Genomic DNA, 24,504 nt, shown 5'->3' with positions numbered 1-24,504 from the left:
GCAGTCGCTGCCAAGCTGACCCTTGCCAGACAGGCTCTCTGCCAGAGGCCACCCTGAGATGGATCAGGACAAAAAGTAAAGACAAATCTCTGGGATTTGTAAACAAAACTGAAAATGGCCCCTGCTTTGGGCTTCATCCTGGTTTGTCCAGAACACTCAACCAGTCTCTGCAGTGTCACAGACACTTGGCAGAGGCAGCAGCTTCAAAATTTGTACAAAGAAACAATTGCAAGAATCAACCAAAAAACAGAGAATGTGTGTGCCCAGAACTCTGGAGAGTCCCAGAGGCCCAGCCTGATTCCTTCTAGATCTGGCCCTGGAAAGGTGTTCATAAATTATTTGAAAACAGGGAAACATAAAGCAGTAAATAAAACAAAAGATGTCTAGGTTTTAATCTGGCGGTCTCAAAACACTTTACAAAGAGGACCAGCATCTTTATCCCCAGGGGCTTTTTACACAGTCCTTTTCTTTCCCACCATGCTTGTCCCTTGTCATGGCTGCTATGGGGAACTACATTTTCCAGCCTTCTTTTACCTCCAGGTTCTGAGAGTCAGTGTCCCCCACCATCCTGGAGGCAAAGGGAGGTCCAGCCTGCCCTGCCAATGGAACTCCAGCCTGGGCCCTAGCAGGGGTGGCAGGTTTGTAGAAATTTTGGTGGTGCCCAGAACCCATCCCCACCCAAACTCCACCCCCCACCTGCCCAAGGCTCTGGGAGGGAGTTTGGGTGGGGGAGGAGGTCTGGGGTGCAGGCCTTAGGCTGGGGCAGGGGATCGGGGTGCAGGGTGCAGGCTCTGGGAGGGAGTTTGGGGGTGGGAAGGGGTGCGGAGGGAGGGGGTGCAGGTTCTGGGAGGGAGTTTGGGGATGGGAGGGGGTGCAGGGCTATGGGGTGAGGGCTGTGAGGTGAGGCTGCAGATGAGGGGTTTGGAGTATTGGAGGGGCTCAGGACAAGAGTAGGATTGTAGGGGGTGAGGGCTCTGTCTGGTGCTGGGAATGAGGGGTTTGGGTGTGGGAGGGACTCAGGGTGAGAGTAGGAGTGTGGGGGGTGAGGGCTCTGTCTGGGACTGGGAGGGGCTTGGGGGGTTAGAGAGGCTCAGGGCTGGGGCAGAGGGTTGGAGTGCAGGGGGATGAGGGCTCTGCTGGGGCTGGAGATGAGGGGTTTGTGGTGTTGGAGAGGCTCAGGGCTTGGGCAGATGGTTGAGGGTGCGGTGGGGGGTGAAAGCTCTGACTGGGGGTGTGGGCTCTGGGGTGGGGCAGGGCTGGGGATGAGTTTGGGGTGCAGGCAGCAGGCTGCTCCGGGACAGGGGCCAGAGAGGAGGACTCCCCCCATAGTGCAAGGAATTATAAAAGTCACTGGAAGACAGGAGGAGAGAATTTTGCATTTATTGGCTCCAAGCACCTTCCTGTAGGCGAAGAGCATCATGGTGGGGAATGTGGGAACAGGAAGAGAACTTCTGTTTCTCTGAAATAGTTAGAAAGTGGCCCTTCAGGAGACTAAGCTGTGTATTGCTCAGATAAGTTAGCTCTGCACACAAGTGTAATGCAGCCTTCTTTAGGTCTGCCACTAAATTGCTTAGCAAAGAAATCTACTGCCCATACCCTGTATGGTGATTTTCAATCACAGGTAACTAGCAAATCAACCCCAATTCCCTCCAGAACAAAGCCTTGCACTGCTCCTGCAGGATGGCTATATCCCTGCCAAATTGGAACTTAAAATCCCCAGCCATTTTGACTTTAGGGCTGTTCAAAAAAAAGGGGGGGGGCTGGATGAACACACATTTTTTTAATATCATGAAAACTATTTTCTTCTTTATCCTCTAATTCCAAGACATTTGGGCTGTTTTTGCTTAACTTCCACCAGCATCCCCCAAAATTCCCTTGGGACAGAGACCAAGTCTGGAAAACTTCAGCCCAGAAATCGAAAAATTCGAAAGTTATGGATGAGTGAAAACAGGAGGTTTGGATGGAAACAATTCTGGGGCCTTAAATCTGATGGACTTTGGCCAGCGCTCTGTGATAAGTAATAATCCCAATTACTTTCCATGGGAGCTGGACCCCTTGGATAATGCCAGCCTGAGTGAAGAGGGAATGTGATTAAGACACAGGCGGGAAAGAGGCAACAGGGAAAATTTTCAAAAGTGTCTAAGTGACTTAGGAGCCTAAGTCTCACTGAAAATCACTGGTACTTAGGCTCCTGAGTCACCTACCTGCTTTTGAAAATCCCTGATGTTTTTAGAGCTGGTTATTTATGTGTTGACTAATTTATTCTAATGGCTTAGCCTATGGGCACATCACATTAATAAGAAACCAGACTTCATCCCCTGCTGTCTACTTTTGCTATGGATAGTAAACCCTAACCTGACCCTCCTTACTCACATATATAGCCCCATTCAAGTCAATGTGACAATTACCATGAGTAAAACAAGCAGGAGTTAGCTCTGAGCTACTCCCTGATCCAACTCCCTAGGGGGAAAAAAACCTCTCCAACATTGTCTCATACTGTACGTCTAGCATTGATCTTGGAACTGCATTACATTTCCATTTAGCATTTCAGCCTGGCCTTCTTGCTTCTGTTATCCACAGAAATGTCAGTGGATTGCATAGAGCGCTGGGAGAGAATTTGCTCAAGCACCGAAAGAGCTGAATAAGAGGCGATAAAGAAAAGTAACAAGTCCATTTAAGAAAACGAGTGGCTCAAGGTGCCTGCTGACCAGGCCCATACAGCCATCTTTAACATCCCCGTGAGCTTTATCATAATTAAACCCTTTTCCACGGAATGCATCCAATGAAGTGAGCTGTAGCTCACGAAAGCTTATGCTCAAATAAATGGGCTAGTCTCTAAGGTGCCACAAGTCCTCCTGTTCTTTTTGCATAATTAAACCAGTGACTGTTAAATGAATGAATAGATCATGTGGGGGCCACACTGGGAAGCAGGCGGTAATTACACTGTCCTTTGTAGAAACACTTGAATACTCAAAGGATTAACTCATTACAAAAAACACCGCCTGGAGATACTTTCATCTTGCCCTGTACCTGTATCTAATAAACCTTTACGCACAGACCATGCTGAGAACAGAATCTAGCCTGGAAAAAACCCCACCCATATAGGATGGGACATATTTCTGCCTTTTGCTGCCTTTTTAATGCGGATATTGACTGGAGGTGATGGTGACATCTGAAATATGCCAATTTTATTTACTGTGTGGGAGACCTAAATAACCAGAGACTTATGGGAATTGGAACCCTATTTTCCTATTTACCTGATAAACAACTAATTCATTTCCCCCAGAACTTGTTCTTGGGATCTGCCCAACCATTTTTGCTGAAACTTTCCAAAAGAATTCAGCCTGAGGCAGACACCCAACACGGAAAATGTAGTTTGAATGGTTAAAGTCTGGCCAAGTTATAGGCAACTGAAAAGGGGGTTTTATCATGGGAAGCATTAGGCATCATTTACTCTAGGCATTGCTGCATCATGTGCCACCTATAATTGATGGGTCTGCAGTCACAGCACCAAGGATAAAAATTACAAGGACCCCGTGTCCTCATGGCACAAGCTGATCGCCTGCTGGGAGCAGGAAGGAATGTGCCCGGTCCCTTTATGGTGTAGTACTTTTTCACCATAGGAGGGCAACAGGAACAAGTGGGTCTCAGTCCTCCTCCTTCACTTTCATCAGCCTCTTCTCCTTTTCCATGACTTGCCTTGTCTCTCTGTCCCGGCTAGTGCAGAAGGGGAGCGTGTGGTGCTACCCATTGAGCCATCCTCCCTTCCACCCCAACGGAAACAAACTCAGGACTGTCTGACTGACACCTATTGTGAATGATTCTCTCTCCCCCTAGAGCTGAAGCAAATGGCTGCGGTGACAGCCCCACGGTGTAATTGCCCGCTGTTCGCATGTTCTTCTGATTCCGATTGCCTTGTTTATGCCAGTGAGTGGGTAGCAGGTGTCAGAATCTTTTCGTGCGCAGCCGTATCCTGTATGCAGGGCTTCTATGAATGCAGGGATTTGCATATTTCTGCCTCTTGCTTCCTTTTTAATAAGGATATTGAAGGGAGCAATGGATGGCAGATGGAGCTGAGGTCTGGAATTCTGTGCAGCTATGCCGTGTGCTGCCTTGAATAGTTTTATTTCTGAGCAATCACTTTAAAGTTAACCATTTGCTTAACGGCAGGGAGAGTTGTCTGGTGGTTAAAGCATACGACTGGGAGCCAGGACTCCTGGGTTCTGTTCCTGGCATTGTCAGTGTGTGATAGTGGGCAAGTTGCTTAAGGCCTGATTTTCCAAAATGTGCCCTAAATCTGGATGACTCCATTTTGGGCATTAAACTCAATGTCCCTGGAGCCCGATTTTTGAGGGGGACAAACACTGGCAACACCAACCCTCCTTGGCTGGCGGAGCTGGCCAGTGGCCCTGCTCCCCTAGCTCCTACACTTTTGTGCAATGGAAGAAACCTTATATGAAGCATAACGACTTGGAAACACACATGTACATCTTCTCCATCTCTCACTCACTTACACACTTCTCCCCTCTGCCTCTCTCTCTCTCTCACACACACACACATGCATTAATCTGCTGCATGCTGAATCTGAACCGCTTCATGTGAAATGGAAAGAAAGACCCCTGGGAATTCCATCTCACCCTGCAGCTGTGAATGGAATAAGCCCCTGAGCACAGACTCAAGCCAATTTACACACTTAAGATACAAAACGGGGCCGCTGATTCCCAGGGAGTGTTCCCATCCATTAGTCACAGAGGCTTTCTCACCGCTGTATTTAGCATGGAATGCTCTCTGCTGCAGACACTCTGCCATACAACACACAAGCAGGCAGGGCCTGGCCTCCTACTTAGGAGTCACAGATTTGCCTTCCAACCATGCAAAGGAAGCTTATAAGATAGAGCAAGAGGGGAAGCACATGCAACTGGACTAAAGCAAGTGACTCGTAGCCAGGAATTCATCCAATGAATTTAGCCTCTTCTTCTGTTTGTGGATTGTCCTTAGCAGTTTGTTATTTTCTCAAAGCAGAGTCACTATCTCTGGATACTTTCTGGGAATCAGGGTTGGATCTGCCCCTCATTCCATTCGATATTCAATACTCAAGCTGTGTTGGTTAGTTTTGAATGGACTCAGACCTCAGGTCACATGGTGTTGTCCCTACCCCAAGTGAACAAGGTAACTCTCAGAGTCAGATTTCAAGTGTGGAGATTTATGTTTACAACTTTGAAATTCTTTCTGCATTTTTTCCTACTATTCACTCAAAATTCCTTGCTTCTCTAAACGTTCCTGCCAGCAAACTGGCTGCTTAGGGAAGCCTGTTAAAGATATTTTGGTGCCTAAAGATGCAGAAAGGCACTGAGTGAGATTCTTCAAAGCACCTATGCTCCATTAGGCATCTGTAGGCACTTAAATCCTTTAACAATCAGCCCCGGTCTCTCTGTAGAAAGCGAACATATAAGGATCATGCACTCGGACGAAGCATATTAATTTTAAAACTGGAACAAATACCTGTGACCATTCCTGGGTAGTATTCCTCCAGCTCTCCCTATGATAATACCTTGACTAGACGTATCCTTTCCACAAGCAGTGAGACAGCCGCAGGCATGCATATGGTGCAATTCCCTCTCTGTCAAGCCAGCCTTGTTCCTACTGGGGTGACAGCAGAGCAGCAGCACCATGAGGTTATTACTCACATTGGTTGAATATGGGGGTTGTATTTTGGCTGCAATGCTTAGGGAATCTACAGGATTCCATCACTCCACAGTGATATCCCACCAGCCGGAGAGCCAGGCAATACACACAGCCATCTAGATAGCTAGCGAGCGCAACTCAGGCCACTGCAAGCTACAGACATGGAGACTATTCTGCCTCGTAATGACTAGCAAGGAGCTGCTTTGCCAGAGGAAACTCAAACAAAGAGCACTTGTGATGGTAACTGTCCTGAAAGAGCCAGGGAACGCGGTGGGGCTCGGCAGGCTATTGGCACTGAGCATGGAGGGAAAACAGTAACAAGGAAAGCATGTGAACATATAACGGGATCAAGAAAGGCAGTGAAGGGATGATTCCTTGTCATGTACTGAGGGGCAGAGCTGGGCTAGAGGGAAAGGTTGGAGTCCTAACTAGGGTCAGTACCAGATCAGCTTGCTGGATTATTTTTAGTTTCTGTCCTGTCTCTTGTGGCTAATGTTGGACAGTGAGCTTCTGCCCTCCCACATAGATACCTGCAGGAAGGGTACAAACCTAGCTCAAGAATTACTGCCCATTGTCCTGGGCCACCCCAAGGCTAGTTAGTGGGAAGGCACAGCTCCTCTTAGGAGATGCAGTGGGCTGGAAATGCTTAGTGTCTAGTGTGTGCTCACTAGCAGGCACATACATGCCCTGGTTTCATAAAAAGGGACACTTACCAGCGCAAAAGATACACGAGTCTGCACGGACACACACACAGACAACTGAGGCCACCTGCTGCAGGAACACTCAAGAATAAAAATCCAAACAAGTCTCCTCAGCACCCACAAGCCAGAGACTCCATTAGCTAAACGCATGCAAGGGCCAGCCCTGTCTACTCCCCGGCACCTCTGTGCTTTGCAGACCCATGCAGGTACCAGGGCACGTTGCTGTGACTTTTACAAGCCGCTGTTTTTTCTTACCAGGGGACCATGCTGCCCACAGGTTTTGCTGCATCCATCCAGCCCGTGCGCTACAGTCAGTTCAGCTCAGCAACAGCCTGTTTTTCACATTGTGACGAGGCTGCAGCCTCCTCCGACTTCCTGCTTGTTCCTGTGTTGTACTCACCCCACCACCTCTCAGAATTCCACGGGGACAGCAGGGACAGAACTCGGAGCTCTCTGCTCCAAACACACAGCTCCTGCCTCTCGGGCTCAGTTAGAATCCGCATGGGCTACTAGCAGTATAGGGCCTATGACATACAGCTGAAGAGTTTCAGTTCCATCCACTAGCGGGCAGTGGTGCACATACACACTAGCCGGTTAATTACATTATCATTAACACACTCATGCGAGGGCTGACATTCCCAGCAAGGATCTGAGGGCACAAAAGCACTCATTACAAAGACCCAGGTTTCACTGCGGCAAAGTGTTCTCTCCTCCCCACACTGTGGGTCCCGGATTTTGTAAGGCCCCATCCTTACCAGTTTGGTTTTGTCCATGGCAGCTAGGACAGCAGTGTTCAGGGCTTCCAGAGCAGAAAGCACATGTCTGTATTCTCCCAGGTGTTCCGAGAAATAATCTGGAGTGGGACAGACGATCAAGGTTAGATTTCAAAGCAATTCCGTCAAGGCCTGTCTCCATCCTGCTATTTCCTAGGAAACCTGCTGCCAGGATGTTATTTTGTCCTGTGCCCTCACCTGGAATGGCAGCTGGGGATCATTTTCTACACAACAGGCATTTGCAGTGCCAGACATAATGAAACAAGATCAAATCTGCTGTCTGCTAACTCATGTTAATCGCATTGAAATCAGCGCAATGACTCCAGATTGATACCCAAGGAATAGAGCAAAACGCCCTTTCCTTCCCAGGGATCAAAATGTCCCACCCAGGGGCAAACCCCATGCTTGCCAACTTGCAGAGTTCCTGCAACATCATCCTGTCACAACTGGATGAGATGCACAAACAGGAACGACCAGATTGGCTCAGACCCGAGGTCCATCTAGCCCAGTGTCCTGTCTCTGCCAGTGATCCTGCAAAGCAAGAAACCTGGGCAATTCTGAAACAATCTTCCCGGACTAATTCATTTAGAAGTACCGAGCTGGCAGCCCTACTTACCACACAACTTCTCTGTCTCTAAGTTGCTGCAAGAAACAGAAAAACAAACTCTGGTTAGAGGATGGGTCAGGTCTCAAGAGAAACAGCTGCTGCAAAGGGCCAACTGAGAGCTGCGGACGCGAGGCCCTAATGAACTCTCTAGTTCACATGCTGTTCATCAGCATGTTTTTAAAAGCTCTATTTAAAAAATAGATGAGTTATACAAGGGTTCAGCAGGGGCCTGATTCTGAGAGTGGTTCGACCCCTGCTGCTCCCAGCTACCTCCAAGGCAGCAGCAGGAGCTCAGGAGCCATGGATCAGGTTGCAGTGTGTTAACTTTGTCCTGGTTTTCTGTGCAAGCCAATCGTTCTGGTTCTCAGGATGAAATTTCGAATGGTAACCAGGAGGTGGTGGGTTCAAAGGGCCAGGTTCTAACCTCTCCCACGGCAATGGGGAGTCACGGGCTCACCAATAAGAGCAAAGTACTGCTGAGAATTTATTTTTAAAGCAAGATCACATTCAAAAGTGTCCTTCCAGAGCCACCAGCAAATGAGCTCAGACCCCTTCCTGCATGCTGGAGGCAACATTCATCTTGACTAGCCACTAGTGGAAAACCAGGCTACTGCAGTAGATACATGGATGAGAACCTGAACCCTGACACAGGGAGTCACCAAGGGAGAGGCTGGTTTCTGGGCATGCGGCTTATCCAGGTGTGGAAACACAGACCTGCACGGAAACTTGAGCGTGACCTGTGGTCCCCGTATTGGAACAGAGCTGCAGGATGGGGGGACAGAATGGGGGAGTGTCATGGGTGCAGGGTGAGCTGTGCTTTTGACTCCTTCTAGTCCCTCTCAAGTGCACACCTCGGGTCACATGCCCGGTTCCTGCACCTCTCTCGGGGTGGAAAACTATGATCCAATCACTCCGGGACTGGATTGCTGGGCTGCAGCCCCCGCTTCCCAGCCATGTGAACATGACAGGCCCACTCGGGTTTGGCGCCTGTACGTCCATTTCATCCAGGGACCTGTGACCAGCGAGCTAACTAAAGTGACTCCAGTACAGCTTCTGCAAAACAGAGTGGGATTTGTTCACCCCCTGGTACGTGGCACTCACAGCAAAGGATATCATAGGGTTAAAAGGGTCATCCAGTCTATCCCCCTACCCAGTAAAGGTCTGTACACCTATTTCCCCTTTCCCAACCCACAATCTTTCCTTGCAAGCCTTTAAGTTCCATTCAGCCCAGTTACCCCCATCTCTGGGATGTGAGACGCAGCCTGCACTGCTGCAGGACATGCTCCGTGCCTCTCTGGCGACATCGACACCACACGCTAGGGGAGTGATTCCCCCACTCACGTACTAGCTCTCTTACTAGTAGTTACGCTGACAGACTCTAGTCGGCAGCCCGAATCAAACCTGGGACCTCTGGAGCTTAATGCATGAGCCTCTACTGCATGAGCTAAAAGACACATCTCGCTTAGCCAGGGCTGTAACAGGCTCATCACGCTTTAGGTGGCCTAGCTGCCACTAGAGGGGGACAGCACACCACACCGAAGAGGCAGAGGTTACAGGGCTGAGCTGTGCTGAGTACAAACCTGCTTGAATCACACCCCAGCGTGTAGTGTACACAGAGCCGGTCCGAGCCTCACCTCCAGCAGCGCTGCTGGCCCCTCCTGGCCCCTTCCTGCCGAGGATAGCGTCTCTCAGGTTTTAGTATCCTCTTTCACCCTGTGTTCAGCCTGGGAGGAATATACTTCGCTAGCCTAGCTGGAGACAGGCAGGAGGTATTCCCCAATTAACAGCTTCCCCACTGTTTCCCCAAGAGCCCTTGGCATGCATCTTCTCTTTGCCATTCCCTGCTGGTGTCCCAATTATCACCCCCTTCGATTTCACCCTGTGCAGCAGGCAGGGTGACACCATGCAGCGCACGGAGGTACACACAGCATTTATAACAAAATCTTACCGCTATTTAACTCTTTGCCCATGGGGAGACAGGAGCTCACGGCCAGCCTGGGTCCCCCCATTCTGGCCCCTTCATCTCCCAGGCAGATAATGCCTCCTCCCTCCCATCTCTTCCTCTCCTCTCCTCGCCTCTCCTCTCCTCTGTCCTCCGCAGAGGATCCATGCTGGCGGGGCGCTAGCAGGGAAGCATTGAGAGCAGAGAGGTGACAGTCAACCCACTGCCTACCCTCAGTGCCAGTGATACAGGGAGGAGTCACTGCAGAGGAAAATCCTGCTCCGTCCTGCATGCATAAAAGAGTCAGTAGTTGGAGCTGGAATAGCGGAATGTTGCAGGGAATCCAAGGCAACCACTGATATTTTCTTATTTTCAATATTGCCAATAAATAAAACTAAGGCAAGAGCTTCTGTCCCCAGCCAGGCACTGTCCAGACCACTGCGGGGCTGGGAGGGCAGACCCCATAGTTTGTGAGAGACAACTGTAGAGAGGATCTAGAAGCTGTGGGAAAGGTTCTAAAGTGGTACTGTGCACCCGTGTGTTGGCACATGCGTGTGTGTCTGTGTCTGAGTTGCAGGGAAAGAAAGGCACCTCCTTTCTCTCCTGTCCATAAATGAGTGTCTTCTTTGTCCTATTTTGAATCTAGAGTAAATTTATGCTAAGAGGCCTCTCCAGACCAAACCAATGGAAATGCAAAGCTGAGTGAAATGCTCCATTAAAAAAATTAGATTAGTGGAAATAATGAGACAAACACAGACTGGTTGGTTATATTTTCTGAGAATTAATTTCATGTCAGAATTCCTCTGCTGATTGCTGACTTACGTGGTTTGTTTAAAGAGAGAGCCAGTCAGGCGGTAATATTGCCATCAGATTGCTTTTAGCAGCTACTGTTGTGAGGCTAAATAAATAGAACAATAACACTTTACTTTCTTCATCTCGTGGTAGAGGACGTTTTCCAAAGGATCCCAAAGTACTTTGCAAACTATTATACACAGGGCTGGTAGCACCACTTGTTATTAAGATTGCCCAACACTACCCATTATAAGGCCCAGTTTTCAGCTGCATGTAATTTTGCCAAATTTTAACCATTTGGGCTGAACTATGTTGGGAAATTTCAGCTAAAATGATTCAGCTGTTTCTGAGAACAAGGCTAGGGAAAAACACAGCTATGCTGGGGGTTGGGCGAAGCCTTGTTGAAGCTAATGGATGTAACGGTTGCCCTTCATTAAAGGCAAATATAAAAAGCAATTGAGCGCCTTTATGGAATAAATGGCTGAAACAGCAGCATCTATTTCCAAAATACAGGCCACATGCAAGGCTGGAGTAGGAGCTGAATCATGCAATCTGAGGAGGTTTTCCCTGGAGTCTGAATGCAAATGCAGGGGCTGGGTATAGAAACACTACAGAAAGATACAGAGAAGGTAGAAAAAAGATGAGGACAATCAAAGACAGACTTGTAGCATGACCCTGAGGAAAAGCTAAGAAAGAAATCTTTTGGGCAGAGTGCTGGCTGGAGAGAGGCTTGGAACTGTGAGTAAAGAAACTGTCTCCTGCTGTTTGATTCCCACTGTGTTCAGGGAAATAGGACATTATGTACATTCTTTGTAATTAAACACAAAGAAACACTTGATTCCATAAATTTCTCCTCTGAATGGAAACAACCTGCAAGAACCTGAATTTTGGTTAACAACTCCAGTCAAAAGGGGAAACAATACGTTGTTTTGCACATGTTAAAAAGTTCTGGTGACATTTTCTTTGAGGAGATGTAATGCCCCCATGCTTTGGAGCAGGGACTTGAAATTTGACAGGGGCATGGCCTTTGTATGAGAGATATTTCTTTTGCCATCCCTGTCCGTAAAAATTCCCAAATATGACCAAAGTATATGCCTTAAAAAAATTGCAGTTCACACATGCCTAGAGATTTCATTGCTTTTAGCAGCTAAATCCCCATATTGGGCAAGCTGAATAGGACTTTCCCTGCAACTACAGTTCTAGGATCCGGTGGGCCATGCTGGGTCCAGGCCCAGGCTCAGAGCAGGAAGCCTGTCTCGCCTGTGCCCTCAATGAGACACACTGAGAGGTCCAGGCTCTATGGGGGAGGAAGCCACCTGATTTAGATGCAGAGGGGACAGATGCTGGATTTGTTGGGGGAGGGAGCATACTGTGACATGGAGCCAGTGGGACGAGGTGGAAACTGTTAGTGAAGATTGACAGGGGAGAGGAACATTGAGATTAGGAATTGGGAGAGACAGGAACTGCCTGGGCAGGGAGACTGGGAGTGGGAGCTGGGGAATGAAACGTCGAGACCAGGAGCCAGTAGGTAGGGGGAGACTGAGAACCAGTGAGAAACTAGGGGCTGCTTGGGACTGGAGAAAGATCTGATGGGGAGCTGGGGTGTAGACTGAGAACTGGAACAGGCTGAGCAAGGACACGGCAGCAAGAAGCCAGGTGAGGGGGATGGATACTGAGGTTGGATAAGGAGACTGGGAGGCAGATTAGGGCTGGGAGCCACTGGGTATGGGTATGAGGGTGGGGGGGATGGAGGCTGGGATGGGGGAGAGAGACAGATCAGATGAGGATCCAGGACAGGGGGAACTGGGATTCACTGAGCAAGGAGGTTGAGCACAAGGAGCTGGAGGTTTGGTGAGGGGAACTGGGAATGGCTGGGCAAGGAGACTGGGATGAGAAGACTGAAGTTGTGGAGACTGGGACTAGGTAGGTGAGGAGAATGGGAGTGAGACAAAGAGCCAGGGGTGGGGAAGAGACAGGACTGGGACAGGCTGCAGGGGACAGGGTAGATGGGGTCACGCTTGGTGGGCATGAGTAGAAGAGACTGTGCGCATTACAGCACACTCCCCTCCAGAGCCTGGAATGGAACACCCGATTCCCGAGTCTCACCATTCCTTGGCTGTCCGCTAATATCTGTGAAACCCACTGGCTAAGTGCGTCTCACATGCCCCCTGAGCTGGCCCACACACAGGATGACAACCTACTTCTGCTATCGGTTACTCCATTAGCTCAACTGGCAGGTCTGTGCGGTGGTCAGAAGGTTCCAACCTGGCTAATGACCCATGTGGGATTCAATGTAATGCTATATGAGGGAATTTCTGGGCTTGGGGAGTTTGCTTTTTTAAAAACTTAGGAAATTACACCCAAAACGCTATGTTAAAAGAACATTGTCAAGGTTGCAAACCCAAGCACTCAAAAGGTAGGAAATGCCAGAATTAAGGTTTCCTTTGCAACATTAATCGAGCCCCATTGTGCACATGCACTATGATACAGTCTTCAATCACATGGTCACATAATATTTTTTCCACTGGACCCCTGCCTCACTCAGTGAATCAGGGTTGTGTAGTAAAGAAAGCTGTTGTCTGTAACATCCCTGCCTCATTTGTTACAGAAGTTAGACGATCTGTACGTGCATGAGGCAGGGGATGACAGGAAGAGAAAGGAAGGTCTCGTGGTCAAAGCAGATGAATGCTGCCCTGGAGAACTAGATTCTATCCCTGCCTCTGCCACCGAGTTCCTGTGCGGTGCTATTCATACCACTTAAACCCAGTCACTAACTGTGTTTTCCTCGTTCTCTGGGTGCTGAACTTGAGTCCCTGCGGTCTGATTGGCAGAAGTCCTGAGCACTTACAGCTGCAGCGGACGCCAACGGGAGCTGCGCTTTGAATGGATGACATGCTCTATAATGCTAAGGACTCTGAAAAACCAGATCCTACCCACACCAAAACAGGAACCCAGCATTAGTGAACATTTTTGACCTTCATCGCTGTGCCTCAAATCCCCACCTGTAAAATGGGGAGACCATCCCCGCACCTCACAGGGGTGGCGTGAAAATAAATGTATTCGTGTTTGTGAAACTCTCCGATACGGTCATGATGAGCACCACAGAAAAGCCCCTGAGGAAATTAATACTTCTGTCCTCAGAGCAAGGTTCGCACGGTATGCAGGAAATAATGGACGAGGCCACACATTGAACAATGAAGAAACAAAATCCTGGGCAGCGGCTCATTCGGTGAACGCTGTCCGTTCTGTGCACTGAATGATGCAGGGGTCCTGTGGGGAAAAGAGCACGTGGCCATGTCATTGAAGGCTGTATCATTAATGCACACACACAGGGGACCGATCTAAGATTGCACAGGCAGCCTGAAGTCTGGCATTTGCTAAGTTTTGAGTGCTTGTCTTTGCAACCTTAGTAATCTTCTTTAAACATAATATTTTTGCGTTTATCTCTGTATCTATGATTGTGATCTACCAGTCTGTCTTTCAATAATTTCACTCATCATTGAAATACAACCACTTCAAGAGGGAAAAGTTAGAATAGTGCATGGCACCACCATGCAATAGGTGTCCAATCACAGGAGTCTGCAGTGTGCACAGGGCATACTGTCAGGACTAGGATGTGGGCAGTCTGACCTAGTGGTCAGAACAGGGATGGCCATGCCTAGTGGTCAGAGCCAGAGTCCAAGCCAGAAGTCAGAGTCACAATCAGGAACTAAGCTGGGAGTCAGAGCTAGAATCAGGGGCCAAGGATCAAGCAAAAGTCGGGTCCAGTGCAGCATCCAGTCAGGAAGTCTCTCAGCTTGCTAAGACAACTTTCTGAGCCTCCTTCTGGCTTAAATAGTATAGTTAGGCCCATCAATGGAGCTGGTCATTGACCCCAATCAGAATCCTCATGGGCGGTGGTTCTGGGTGGGTATTGATCATCATAGCAGATATGTCTAAATGTTTTGCATCTGTTGTTATGGCAGGATCTGGTGCCACTTTTTGTTGGTGTATCCTGGTCTACGAGGAGCTTGCTTCTGATGATGAGCTTGTCCAGTCTGGGGGTTGTTTGAAGGCCAGAAGATGGGGTACAGGAAAGATTTATTTCAAGATGTGGTCCCCATCGAGTATGGGTTGTAATTGTTTAGTGATACTCCACATGGGTTTCAGTGTGGGGTGCTAGGTGACAAGAAGGGTTATGCCATCAGAGGTTTTTTTTTCCATATTGAAGCAGGTTCTCTCAGGCTATTTGGGTGGCCCATTCCATGATGAAATCTACTTTTCTGGTGGAATGTCCTTGTTTGGTGAAAGCAGTTTTAAGGAAATATATTAAGGTATATATCCCAAACTTTCTCCTCAGAGCATATTCTGTGGTATCTGAGTGTCTGGCTATAGATAACAGATTTTTTGGTGTGTTTGGGGTAGTAACTGGATCTGTGAAGGTTAATATGGTGATCTGTGGGTTTATAGTTGTCTGTAGGGTTCCACTGTTGAAGCTCATTGTGGTGTCCAGGAAGTTGATGCTGGTGTGGGAGAGTTCTAGCAAGAGTGTGATGGGTGGTGATTGAAGTTGTGGTGGAAATCCATGAGGGAGTTTAGACTATGAAAATATCATCAAGATATGTCATTGGTTTTGCAATAAATTCTTCCTCAAGGTGGCCCATGAACCGTTTGGCGTAGTGGGGAGCCAGCCTAGAACCCATGGCTGTTCCCAAGGTTAAACTAACCTAGATGCTCCAGTAGCACAACTGGTTAGTGCACAGTACTTATAAAGCAGTATGGTGTGGAGTGATGCTGGGGTTGTGAGTTCAAGTCTCACCTGGAGCATTAGCCTCTTTTTCAGCCTAGGGAGGTTGTGGAAGCGCCTTCACTGCAGGCTCTCAAAAGGAGTCTGGAGAGCATCTGTCTTGGACGGTTTAGACACAACAAATCCTGCATCTTGGCAGGGGGTTAGACTAGATGACCCTTGCGATCTCTTCTAATTCTACGAATATAAAATAGTTATGGGTGAGGATAAAATGGGCGAGTTCGGTAATGCATTTGGGATGAATATCTGAGTGTTATCCATTGTCTTGTAGATATTTGAGGCAGATAGCGATGCCGTCATTGGGATAGATGGTGGTGTACAGGGAGGTGACATCCATGGTGGCAAGGATGGTGTTCTGAGGCAGGTTGTTAATGTTGCAGAGTTTCTGGAGGACGCTGGTTGTGTCCTGGAGGAAGCTGGCTCTTTGTGTGGTGAGTGGTTTGAGTATGGTTTCTATGAGTCCCAATATTCCTTCAGTAAGAGTGCCAGGGCCAGATATGATGGGTCTGCCTGGGTTCCCTTGTTTGTGTATCTGGGAAGCATGTACAAGGTCCCTGGTGTGGATTCGTGGGGGGAGAAGGTTATAGAGTTTCTCTTGAAGTTTTCTGGGGAAGGATTTGATGAGATCCTTAAATTCCTGGGTGAATTGTGGTGTTGGGTCTTCTTTGAGTTTTTTATATTAGGTAGTATCAGAGAGTTGTTGGTTGGCCCCATTAATTTAGCCATCCTGGCTGAGGACTGCGATGGCACCCCCTTTGTCTGCTGGTTTGATCACTGTCTGGTGGTTGGATTTCAGGGGCTGTATGGCTGTCCTCTCAACGGTGGGGAGATTGTGGTGGAGGTGATGTTTGTTAAGGATTTCACTCTAATTTTTTTTCTGAAGCAACCACTGTAACGGTGAATTGTGTGGTTTTGTCTGCTGCGGGGTGTCCAGTCAGATGATTTTTTTATGACTGTTGGTGGGGATGTGCTAGCTGTGGGTGGGGTTGACTTTGTTGTGAAATAATTCTTTGGGGCAGAGTCAGCAAACAAATTCTTCTAGTCCCCCGCACATTAGCATGGTATCAGGACTTGTGGTGGGGCAGAAATTCAGTCCCTTGGAGAGTACAGATAATTCAGCTCTGGTTAGGGGTAGTTTTGATTAATTGATGATGTTGGGGTGTCATGTAGTGTCCCAGACCTGAAGAAGACCTCTGTGTAAGCTCAAAAGCTTGTCTCTGTCACCAACAGGAGCTAGCCCAATAAAAGATATTACCTCACCCAACTTGACTCTCTAATATCCTGGGACTAACATGGCTGCAACTATGCTGCAAACAAAACTGAGACCTTTCCAAATTTCTCGTGAAAAACCAGGGAGCACCAATAGCCCAGTGGCCAGGGCACTCACCTGGCATGTGTGATACCAACACTGAAGTCCCCACCTTGCCTGATTTGGAGCAGGGACCTGAGCCTTGGTCCCCACATCCCAGGTGAGTGCCCTGACCACCAGCTCTGCTGCTGGAGCTGTTCCACTTGGGATAAACAATTAAGAGATGGACTCCACAGCCCAGTGGTTAGGATACGCACTGTGTGGGAGAGCCTGGTTCAAGTCACTGCTCCAGAGCAGGGATATGATCCTGAGTCTGCCACAACCCAGTGGAGTGCATCAGACACTGGGCTATTCTGGGGCATGACTCCCCCTCTCTTGTCCCCCTGCCTGTCAGAGCTGGTGAATCAGTATTGTCCTACACACAATGGTCCATGGTGGAGTTCCGCACCAGGCCTACTAGGGATCCTTACACTCGCTGGGTGAAATTCACCTCTCCCTGCAAACAGACCTTTGTGCAGGGAGCTAAGTGGGGGTTGGGATGTCTGAATTCACAACCCCCCAACCCACAGGCAGGCCCAGCCCTCTCACTCCCTGGGGAGAGAGTTCCAAGCACAAGCACAGATCCAACGGCCCCTTGCTTGGCTTGCCCCCAGGGCTCTCTCCAAACCAGCCTGTTCTGGGCCACTGTGTGGTGAGCAGTAGCTGCCCTTCCCAGACAGCCTATTTGTAAGAAGCCACCCGAGACAGGTCAGGACAAAAAATAAAGGCAAATCATAGAAATGTAGGACTGGAACGGCCTCGATAGGTCATCTAGTTCAGTCCCCTGTACTGAGGCAGGACTAAGTATTATATAGACCATCGCTGACAGGTGTTTGTCTAACCTGTTCTTAAAAACTTCCAATACCAGAGATTCCACAACCTCCCTAGGATATTTGTTCCAGTGTTTAATTACCATTACAGTTAGGAAGTGTTTCCTACTGTCTAACCTAAATCTTCTTTGCTGCAATTTAAGCCCATTATTTCTTGTCTTCTCCTTAATGGATAAAGAGAAAAATGTATCACCCTCCTCTTTATGACAACCTTTTACGTACTTGAAGAAGGTTATCATGTCCCTCCTCAGATTTCTCTTCTCTCGACTAAACAACCCCAGTTTTTTCACTTTTTCCTCAGAGATCACATTTTCTAGAACTTTAATCATTTTTGTTGCTCTCCTCTGGACTGTCTCCAGTTTGTCCACAACCTTCCCGAGGCGTGGTGCCCAGAATTGGATGCCGTGCTCCAGTTGTGGCCTTATCAGTGCTGAGTAAAGTAGAAGACTTACTTCTCATATCCTGCTTATAAACACACCAGCTAATACATCCCAGAATGATGTTTGGGTTTTTTTGCAAAGGTATTACACTGTTGATTCATATTTAGCTTGTGATCCACTATAACCCCCAGATCACTTTGTGCAGTGCTCCTTCCTAGGCCGTCAGTTCCCATTTTGTATTTGTGCAATTGATTGTTCCTTCCTAAATCAAAGCCTGGTCAAGGATTTACCACATTGAATGGTTTTAGTCCTGCAACTTCTCCTACAAAGAAAAGGTCGCTGCCATCTAATGCTGTTTAAGGATGCCCATGAAATGAACTGGTGGGTTTGAGTCCAGTGTCTAGTGGACGGGAGTTCCCATCACAAACAGCCACTGTCACCACCACAGGTGCTGGAACTAGGGGTGCTTGGGGTGCTGCTTGAAGTGGTTTCCATCATACACAGGGTTTACAGTTGTGTTCAAGGGCGCTCAGCACCCCCACTACAAAAATTGCTCCAATGCCACTGGTCAGCACTGATATTTATTAGCCCCCCTTTCTGGCTTCTCAGCAGAGGCCCAGGATTATTAATAATGCTGGCATCTTCCAAATACTTAACAAACATTAATTAATAATTGAAACACTGAATAATTTAACACTTAGCCAAACCCGGAGAAGAGTCATGCTGCTAAATCACGGCTCATCACTTTTGAGAATTTCAAAATGGAAAGCGTATTTCCATTCCAGTGTGCTCCTTCTATCTGGCATTCCTGGATTTCCATGCCTGTCCCTCTTCCTTAGGGACCACAAGCCAAAGTTCCTTGTGCACGTACCTGCCTTTTCAGTGTTGCCACTTCTGCTGTGTAAATAGGCTTAGTTAATCTGTGCTCTCTGGCTCGGGAGCAGCACCATTCCAATATAATCACAAAAGCCGGGTTCCAGGGAGGGTTAGAATGGCAGGGTTATAGATTGTATGGAATGAATTAAAAACATCTCAGCAAGTGGGATGGATTGTATTGTGACAAGTTCCTGAGAAGAGAAGGCTGAGGGAGAGGGATCTGATAATATGTAAAAAGTTGTTAGAAAGGGGATGACGATCAATTGTTCTCCATGTCCACACAAGGTAGGATAAGAAGCAATGGGATTAATCTGAAGCAAGGGAGATTGAGGTTAGATATTAGGAAAAACTTTCAAGGGGAGCTAAGCTCTGGAATAGGTTACCAAGAGAGGCTGTGATATCCCTATCATTGGAGGTTTTTGAGAGCAGGTTGGACAAACACCTGTCAGCACGATGGTCTAGATTTACTTCGTCCTGCCTCAGTGTGAGGGGCTGGACTAGATGACCTCCTGGGGTCCCTTCCAGACATACATTACTATGATTCTACATGGTACTTGGAAAATACTTTTGCAGCACAAATCAGAAGGCAATAATTTAAAGGCATCATATGTTCAATGTTGGAGCTTTCAAAAGGGTGCTGCAAACACAGCTTTCTTTGCCTACAGCACATGTCCTAACCACAGAACCCCGTCCATGTTCATTGTTCTTCCAGAAGACCACCTGGGATATTGACAACCTAGACCTTGGGCTTCGGAATTCTCCTCTTTCACTCCCATCCCCTTGCCTGACTCAGAAAACAGATCCATGCCCCACATCTAGGGGCCTTACCTAGGGCTCTTTAGCAAGTGTCTCCACACTTCTACAGGGCTGTACTTTGACTATTCATGAATGACTAATAAACCCTAATTATCCCAGAGCTGTCATTATCACACCATTGGGATTTTGTCAGAAAACACCTGGAAATTATCCAGGGCAAGAAAATGTCAATCAGCCACAGCAAAGCGGATGGGAAGTTTTTCATAATTGCATCAAACTTTAAAGTTGGAGACCTTTGCCTGAGATTAGAGACCCATAATCTCTTATGAAAAATCTTCTAGGACTTCACTGCTTTCTAGAGTTGTGAGTGTAAGAGAGAGAGATAAAATGTCCTATATTTTCTCTCTCTGTATAACCAGGAACTCAAGCTGATTTCTGACCTCATTTCTCCAAAAGGTGCAAGAGCCAGGTTTCCTCCAGAAGTCCCAGTCTCTCCTCCCTAATCTCCCTCAATATTTTCTGTCTCACAAGATGAAAAAAAAGCCACCTCTTGGCAGTGTACATTCGACTTCTGTCCTGTCACAGTAACCTGCCAGCTATCTCTTGCAGAAGGGAGAATTTGATGCACCTTAATTTTTAAAAAATCCCTGCCTGGCCCAGTCCAGAAAGATATGTGGCCTTTATTGAACCAGCCTGGATGGATAGCATTACTCATACCAAACTAATAATAACAAGGCAATGTACCAACGTCCTGTCCAAAGGGGTTGGCAAAATGAATGCCAGGAAGCTAAACCCATAATCTCATTCAAAACACACTGAGGCTGTGGAGAAATCTCTGGAGCATTAACAGCCGGCGTGGGAAAACCTCCAAGGATCCAGAAGCTCAGTTCCACAGATCACCCAGCCTGTTAGATCAACCAGCCTCCCACCTACCCCCGAGGGCCCATGCAGGACGGTGCCCCACTGCATGCTTAGTAGAGTTTTATCAAGCACTTGGTAAAAGTCAGGAGGATTCGTCCTTTAGTACCTTCCCCCTTATTCACATGACCCCGCCCCTATTTAATTAGCTGATCACAAAGAGCTTGGTGGCTACTGAGAGTTGCCTGAATTTCACCAAGGAGCCAGCTGGGAAGGTGGGCTTGGGAGCCAATACCTTTAATGGAACAATATGGAAAAGTCCTGGTCTCCAGCCCACATGGAGCCCTGCTGTCTGCTGAGAATGCAGCCACCAGCTGTCTTCAGCCCCTGTCCCACCTGCATCTTCAAAGCACGAGGTCACACTGCTGCCTGGTGACCTGAAATTGTGCAACTATCATGTATGGATAGAATCAAATAAATGTCAGTCTGGAAGGGCCCTCGAGGGGTCTTCTAATCCAGCCCCCTGCGCTAAGGCAGGATAAAGTCTACCTAGCCCATCCCTGACAGGTGTTTAATGCAGTGTCACCACAGGGTGGAGACGAATGTACATCTACACTGCAATGAAAGATCCATGGCACGACCGCAGCTGGCCCAGGGTTTCTGACTCGGGCTCATAGGGCTCAGGCTGGGAGGCTAAAAACTGCAGCATAGATGTTTGAGCTCAAACCCAGGCTCTGAAACCCCATGAGCGGGGAGGGAGTCAGAGCCTGAGCTCCAGCCTGAGCCCCAATGTCTACACTGCAAATTTCTAGCCCCATGAGCCCGAGCCAGTTGACCCAGGCTCTGAGACTCAGTGCTGCAGTGTAGACGTACCCACAAAGCCATCCCTCCAGAGCACCATGTTCTGATCTTGTGCTGCCCTAAATGAATTCTGGAGACTTGCATTGTTCTGTAAGCAGCTGTGGGTGAACTCAGTGAAAATCAGGACTACATCATCCCTTCGAGGCTGGGCATGTCAGCTTAACTGAGAAACTTTTTCAATAGATCTAGTCAGAACTTTCCTGTGGAAAGTTTCCCCACCAAAACACAGACTTTTCCTGAAATCAAATCTCTTTTTTTAGTGAGAAAATGTCCATTCTGACCAAAAAATATATATGATTTTCCTGCAGGAAATTTCCAAATACAAATTTTTGTCTGGAATCAACATTTTGAAATGAAACAATTCTTTTTCCCCATTTCGTTTCAATTTAAAATGTCATTTTGAGTTTTTGGTTTAAACAAACCTAAACAAAATGATATTTTAAGTAAACATTGATTTGAAACAAATTTTCATTCAGTTTCAGCTTAAAATGATATTTTGCTTCAGTTCTATTAAAAAACATTTTTAGTGAAAATTAAACATTTTCATTTTGAATTCATTTGAAAGGCCTCATGGGAAAACAGAAATTTTCCAACCAAAAAACTTGAAAGATTTTTCATTTGAAATTTCCCACAGGAAATATTTTGATTTTCCAACCTGCTCTCTATTTATCAGAGCCAGAGTGAAGTCTCCAGAAAAAGACAAGTTGGAACATGCTATGAGTTTTATTCCTTCAGATCTAATCTTTCTACTCTAGCTAGCTAAATTCTTATGTTGCTCTCATCACCAGGAGCACCAGTTACAAAGGAGGGAGAGAAAGACAAAGGGGAGAGAGAGTACAATGGGAGCGGCACAGAAGAAGAGCAAAAAAATGGATGAGGAATCTAAAATATTCATCTTCCCAGATGTCAGTCCTGTTACCTAAGGGAGTAGAAGAGATCTGGCAGTGAGACAGGTGTGTATGGCAGAAGATGTGCAGGGATCATTCCATTACCCAGCCAATTTTTGTGTTGTGTATGAAAATCTCCATCATCATCTCTCCTTGAAATCAAGCTGCCAATGAAAATGTAACCTGCATGCGTTGGAGCAAAGCCAGAGGGAGGAGAAGCTGTCTTCCTATTCCCACTGCCACATACTAGTGACACTTTCCATTCTGGAGTGACGTGAGGGCTTCTGGGATTGGAGGCCTCCCGAACCATTGTGCTGACAAGTGACATGATATAAAGGAAGACTGAAAAACATTTATAGCTGAACCTGCTTATGCTGGACTTAAAGTGGAACACTATTGATAGTGAGGCCAAGTGGATTAAAGACCCAAATGGCTTCAATTACGGACAGATGTGAAGTCCACACTTGGGAAGTTTGTGATTTGGGAAAACTTTTGATCCAGTTTTTAGGTTCATGAACTAGTTTTATTTGAGGAATCATAGAAATGGGCTGAAAGAGACCTTGAGAGGTCATCAAGCCCTGCCCGTTGCACTGAAGCAGGAGCAAGTAAACCTTGACCATCCCTTACAGATGTTCATCTCATCTGCTCTTAATCTTCCCCCCCTCTAATTTAGACTCATAGGGCCAACTTCTATCCTCACCTCTGGGTCTCTGCCAGTGCCCATCACCAGAGTGTCAGAGTGCCTGTAACACATATGAAACCCTGCTGTGCTGCCCCAGTGTGATAGGGTTAGACTTTGGCCTGCAGTTCCACCCAAAAGGATGAGTCTGTTTACAAATCAACATTTTTTTTCTTCCTGTAGGTCAGCCTGTTTCTCCAAGCCTGATCCAAAAAAGCCCAGTGAGGTCACTGGAGACATCCCCACAGCTTTCAAGGAGTTTGGGATCAGGCCCTATATGATAGAAACTCAGCCAGCACAAGCATGATCCTATACACACCATATCAACTGCATTTCTTCTTTTCATTTGAATAGTCTCTGTGCCCCTCGCTGCTTCTTTGTCTCCCAGTCTCTCTGGATTTGTTTTCACGCTCCCCTGTCTCTCTGCCCCAGTTCCCATCTGGTTGCTTCGTTAGGTATTTTCTCTCTGCTCCCTTTCTGCACAGTCTTTCCCAGTGGGGTGGGAACCCAGTGCTGATCAAGTCAAACTTACAAAACCAAAATGTCCAAGTGGGTTCAAATTCAGGCAAATCAAAGCTGGCCCCAACCGGGCAGCAATGTAAAAAGTGAGTCTCCGAGCACAGACGGAGGGTGGGGAAAGACATTTTCATGCAGATCAAAGTCCTTTGACTCAGGCTTTGCATCATTGCCCAGCATTTGGCCCCATCTTATTTATACCATTCCCTTGGCTAATGAGATGGTGTAATATCCACATCCTCTCCATGTGTAAGAGCAGGAGCTGAGAAGAGTGCAGGGCAGCAATAACCTAGATATGATCACACTTTGGAAAGACAGTCTGCCACAGATCATTAGAAGTGTCTCCTCATTCTGCTCTGACTGCTTTGCAGGTGAAAATGCATTCCCAAGGTGCATGCTTATTAAAATCAGAACTCACATCATCACCTGCCGTCTGAGGAGCAAAACATGCTTTGCAAACATGAATTGATTAGAGTTTTGGGCAGAACCTGAAGCGACCTATGAGCCATTCTCACCACCTGGAGTGCAGGTGATGGGTCTTAGGAGCGTGCCCTTGGTGGGAACTCAGGGGGTATCCCCATCACAGCATATCCCATCAGCCTGCTGTGGATCTGAGCCGACTGCTGGAGAGACCTGGCCTGCTTTAGGCAATGGGAAGTCAAAAGGGAAGCAGAAGGAGTGATTGGTGCCAGTGAAAATGTTTCCCATGGTTGAGCTGTCTCACTGAATGCAAATAATCCAGTCGCTCCCCACTCCTGCTGGCTATTTCCCATGCAGTGCTGATTAGAGAGAGGGAGTGCGGCTGGGCATGTGATGCTTTGGAAGTCAAATCAGCAGAGGATGTTCTCTGGAATTCATTTAACCTCTGCACGTGCCCTGTGAATGAAAAGGGTGAGAGAGAGTCCTGGGCACACAGTCGTACCCAGGTGCATCTATGGCCTGTGCACCAGGGTGTCGCACCCTATCTGACCAGCCCTGCTTCTTCCTAAGTAATATGACTGACCAGTCTTGTGAGTTTCAGTTCAGAATAGCTGTCTTCAAAGAAACAGGCTTCTTGTCTCACAGTCATTCTTGGAAAAGCTATTCAAGGGCAATCACGTCCTCTGGCTTTTCCTGGGAAATCAGCTGTCTGCCTGCTCTCAGTCCACTCAGTGGGATACACTTCCTTGCACAGGTACAATCCCTCTACCTCCTTTTCCCTGGAAGGCTTTTATTCCATTTGGCAAG

General features: G+C 47.5%; 1 protein-coding gene and 1 non-coding gene across 2 annotated transcripts in view; one reads left to right on the top strand and one right to left on the bottom strand.

Annotated features, from left to right (window-relative positions):
- The window catches only part of NECAB3 (N-terminal EF-hand calcium binding protein 3), a 106,268-nt gene that overhangs the window by 40,306 nt on the left and 41,458 nt on the right, over nt 1-24,504 (bottom strand). Inside the window, exons 4-5 of the mRNA XM_074969778.1 lie at nt 7,776-7,801; nt 7,142-7,239 (exon numbers count right to left, since the gene is read on the bottom strand). Coding sequence (XP_074825879.1) covers nt 7,142-7,239; nt 7,776-7,801 — 124 coding nt within the window. The remainder of the gene's footprint in view (nt 1-7,141; nt 7,240-7,775; nt 7,802-24,504) is intronic.
- On the top strand, nt 15,213-15,306 carry TRNAI-UAU (transfer RNA isoleucine (anticodon UAU)). Its single transcript has 2 exons — nt 15,213-15,250; nt 15,271-15,306. It is a non-coding gene; the product is annotated as a tRNA-Ile (tRNA).

The sequence above is a fragment of the Natator depressus genome, chromosome 13 (genome assembly GCF_965152275.1).
Source record: "Natator depressus isolate rNatDep1 chromosome 13, rNatDep2.hap1, whole genome shotgun sequence".
NCBI lineage: Eukaryota > Metazoa > Chordata > Testudines > Cheloniidae > Natator > Natator depressus.
This window is presented reverse-complemented; position numbering and strand designations above follow the sequence as displayed.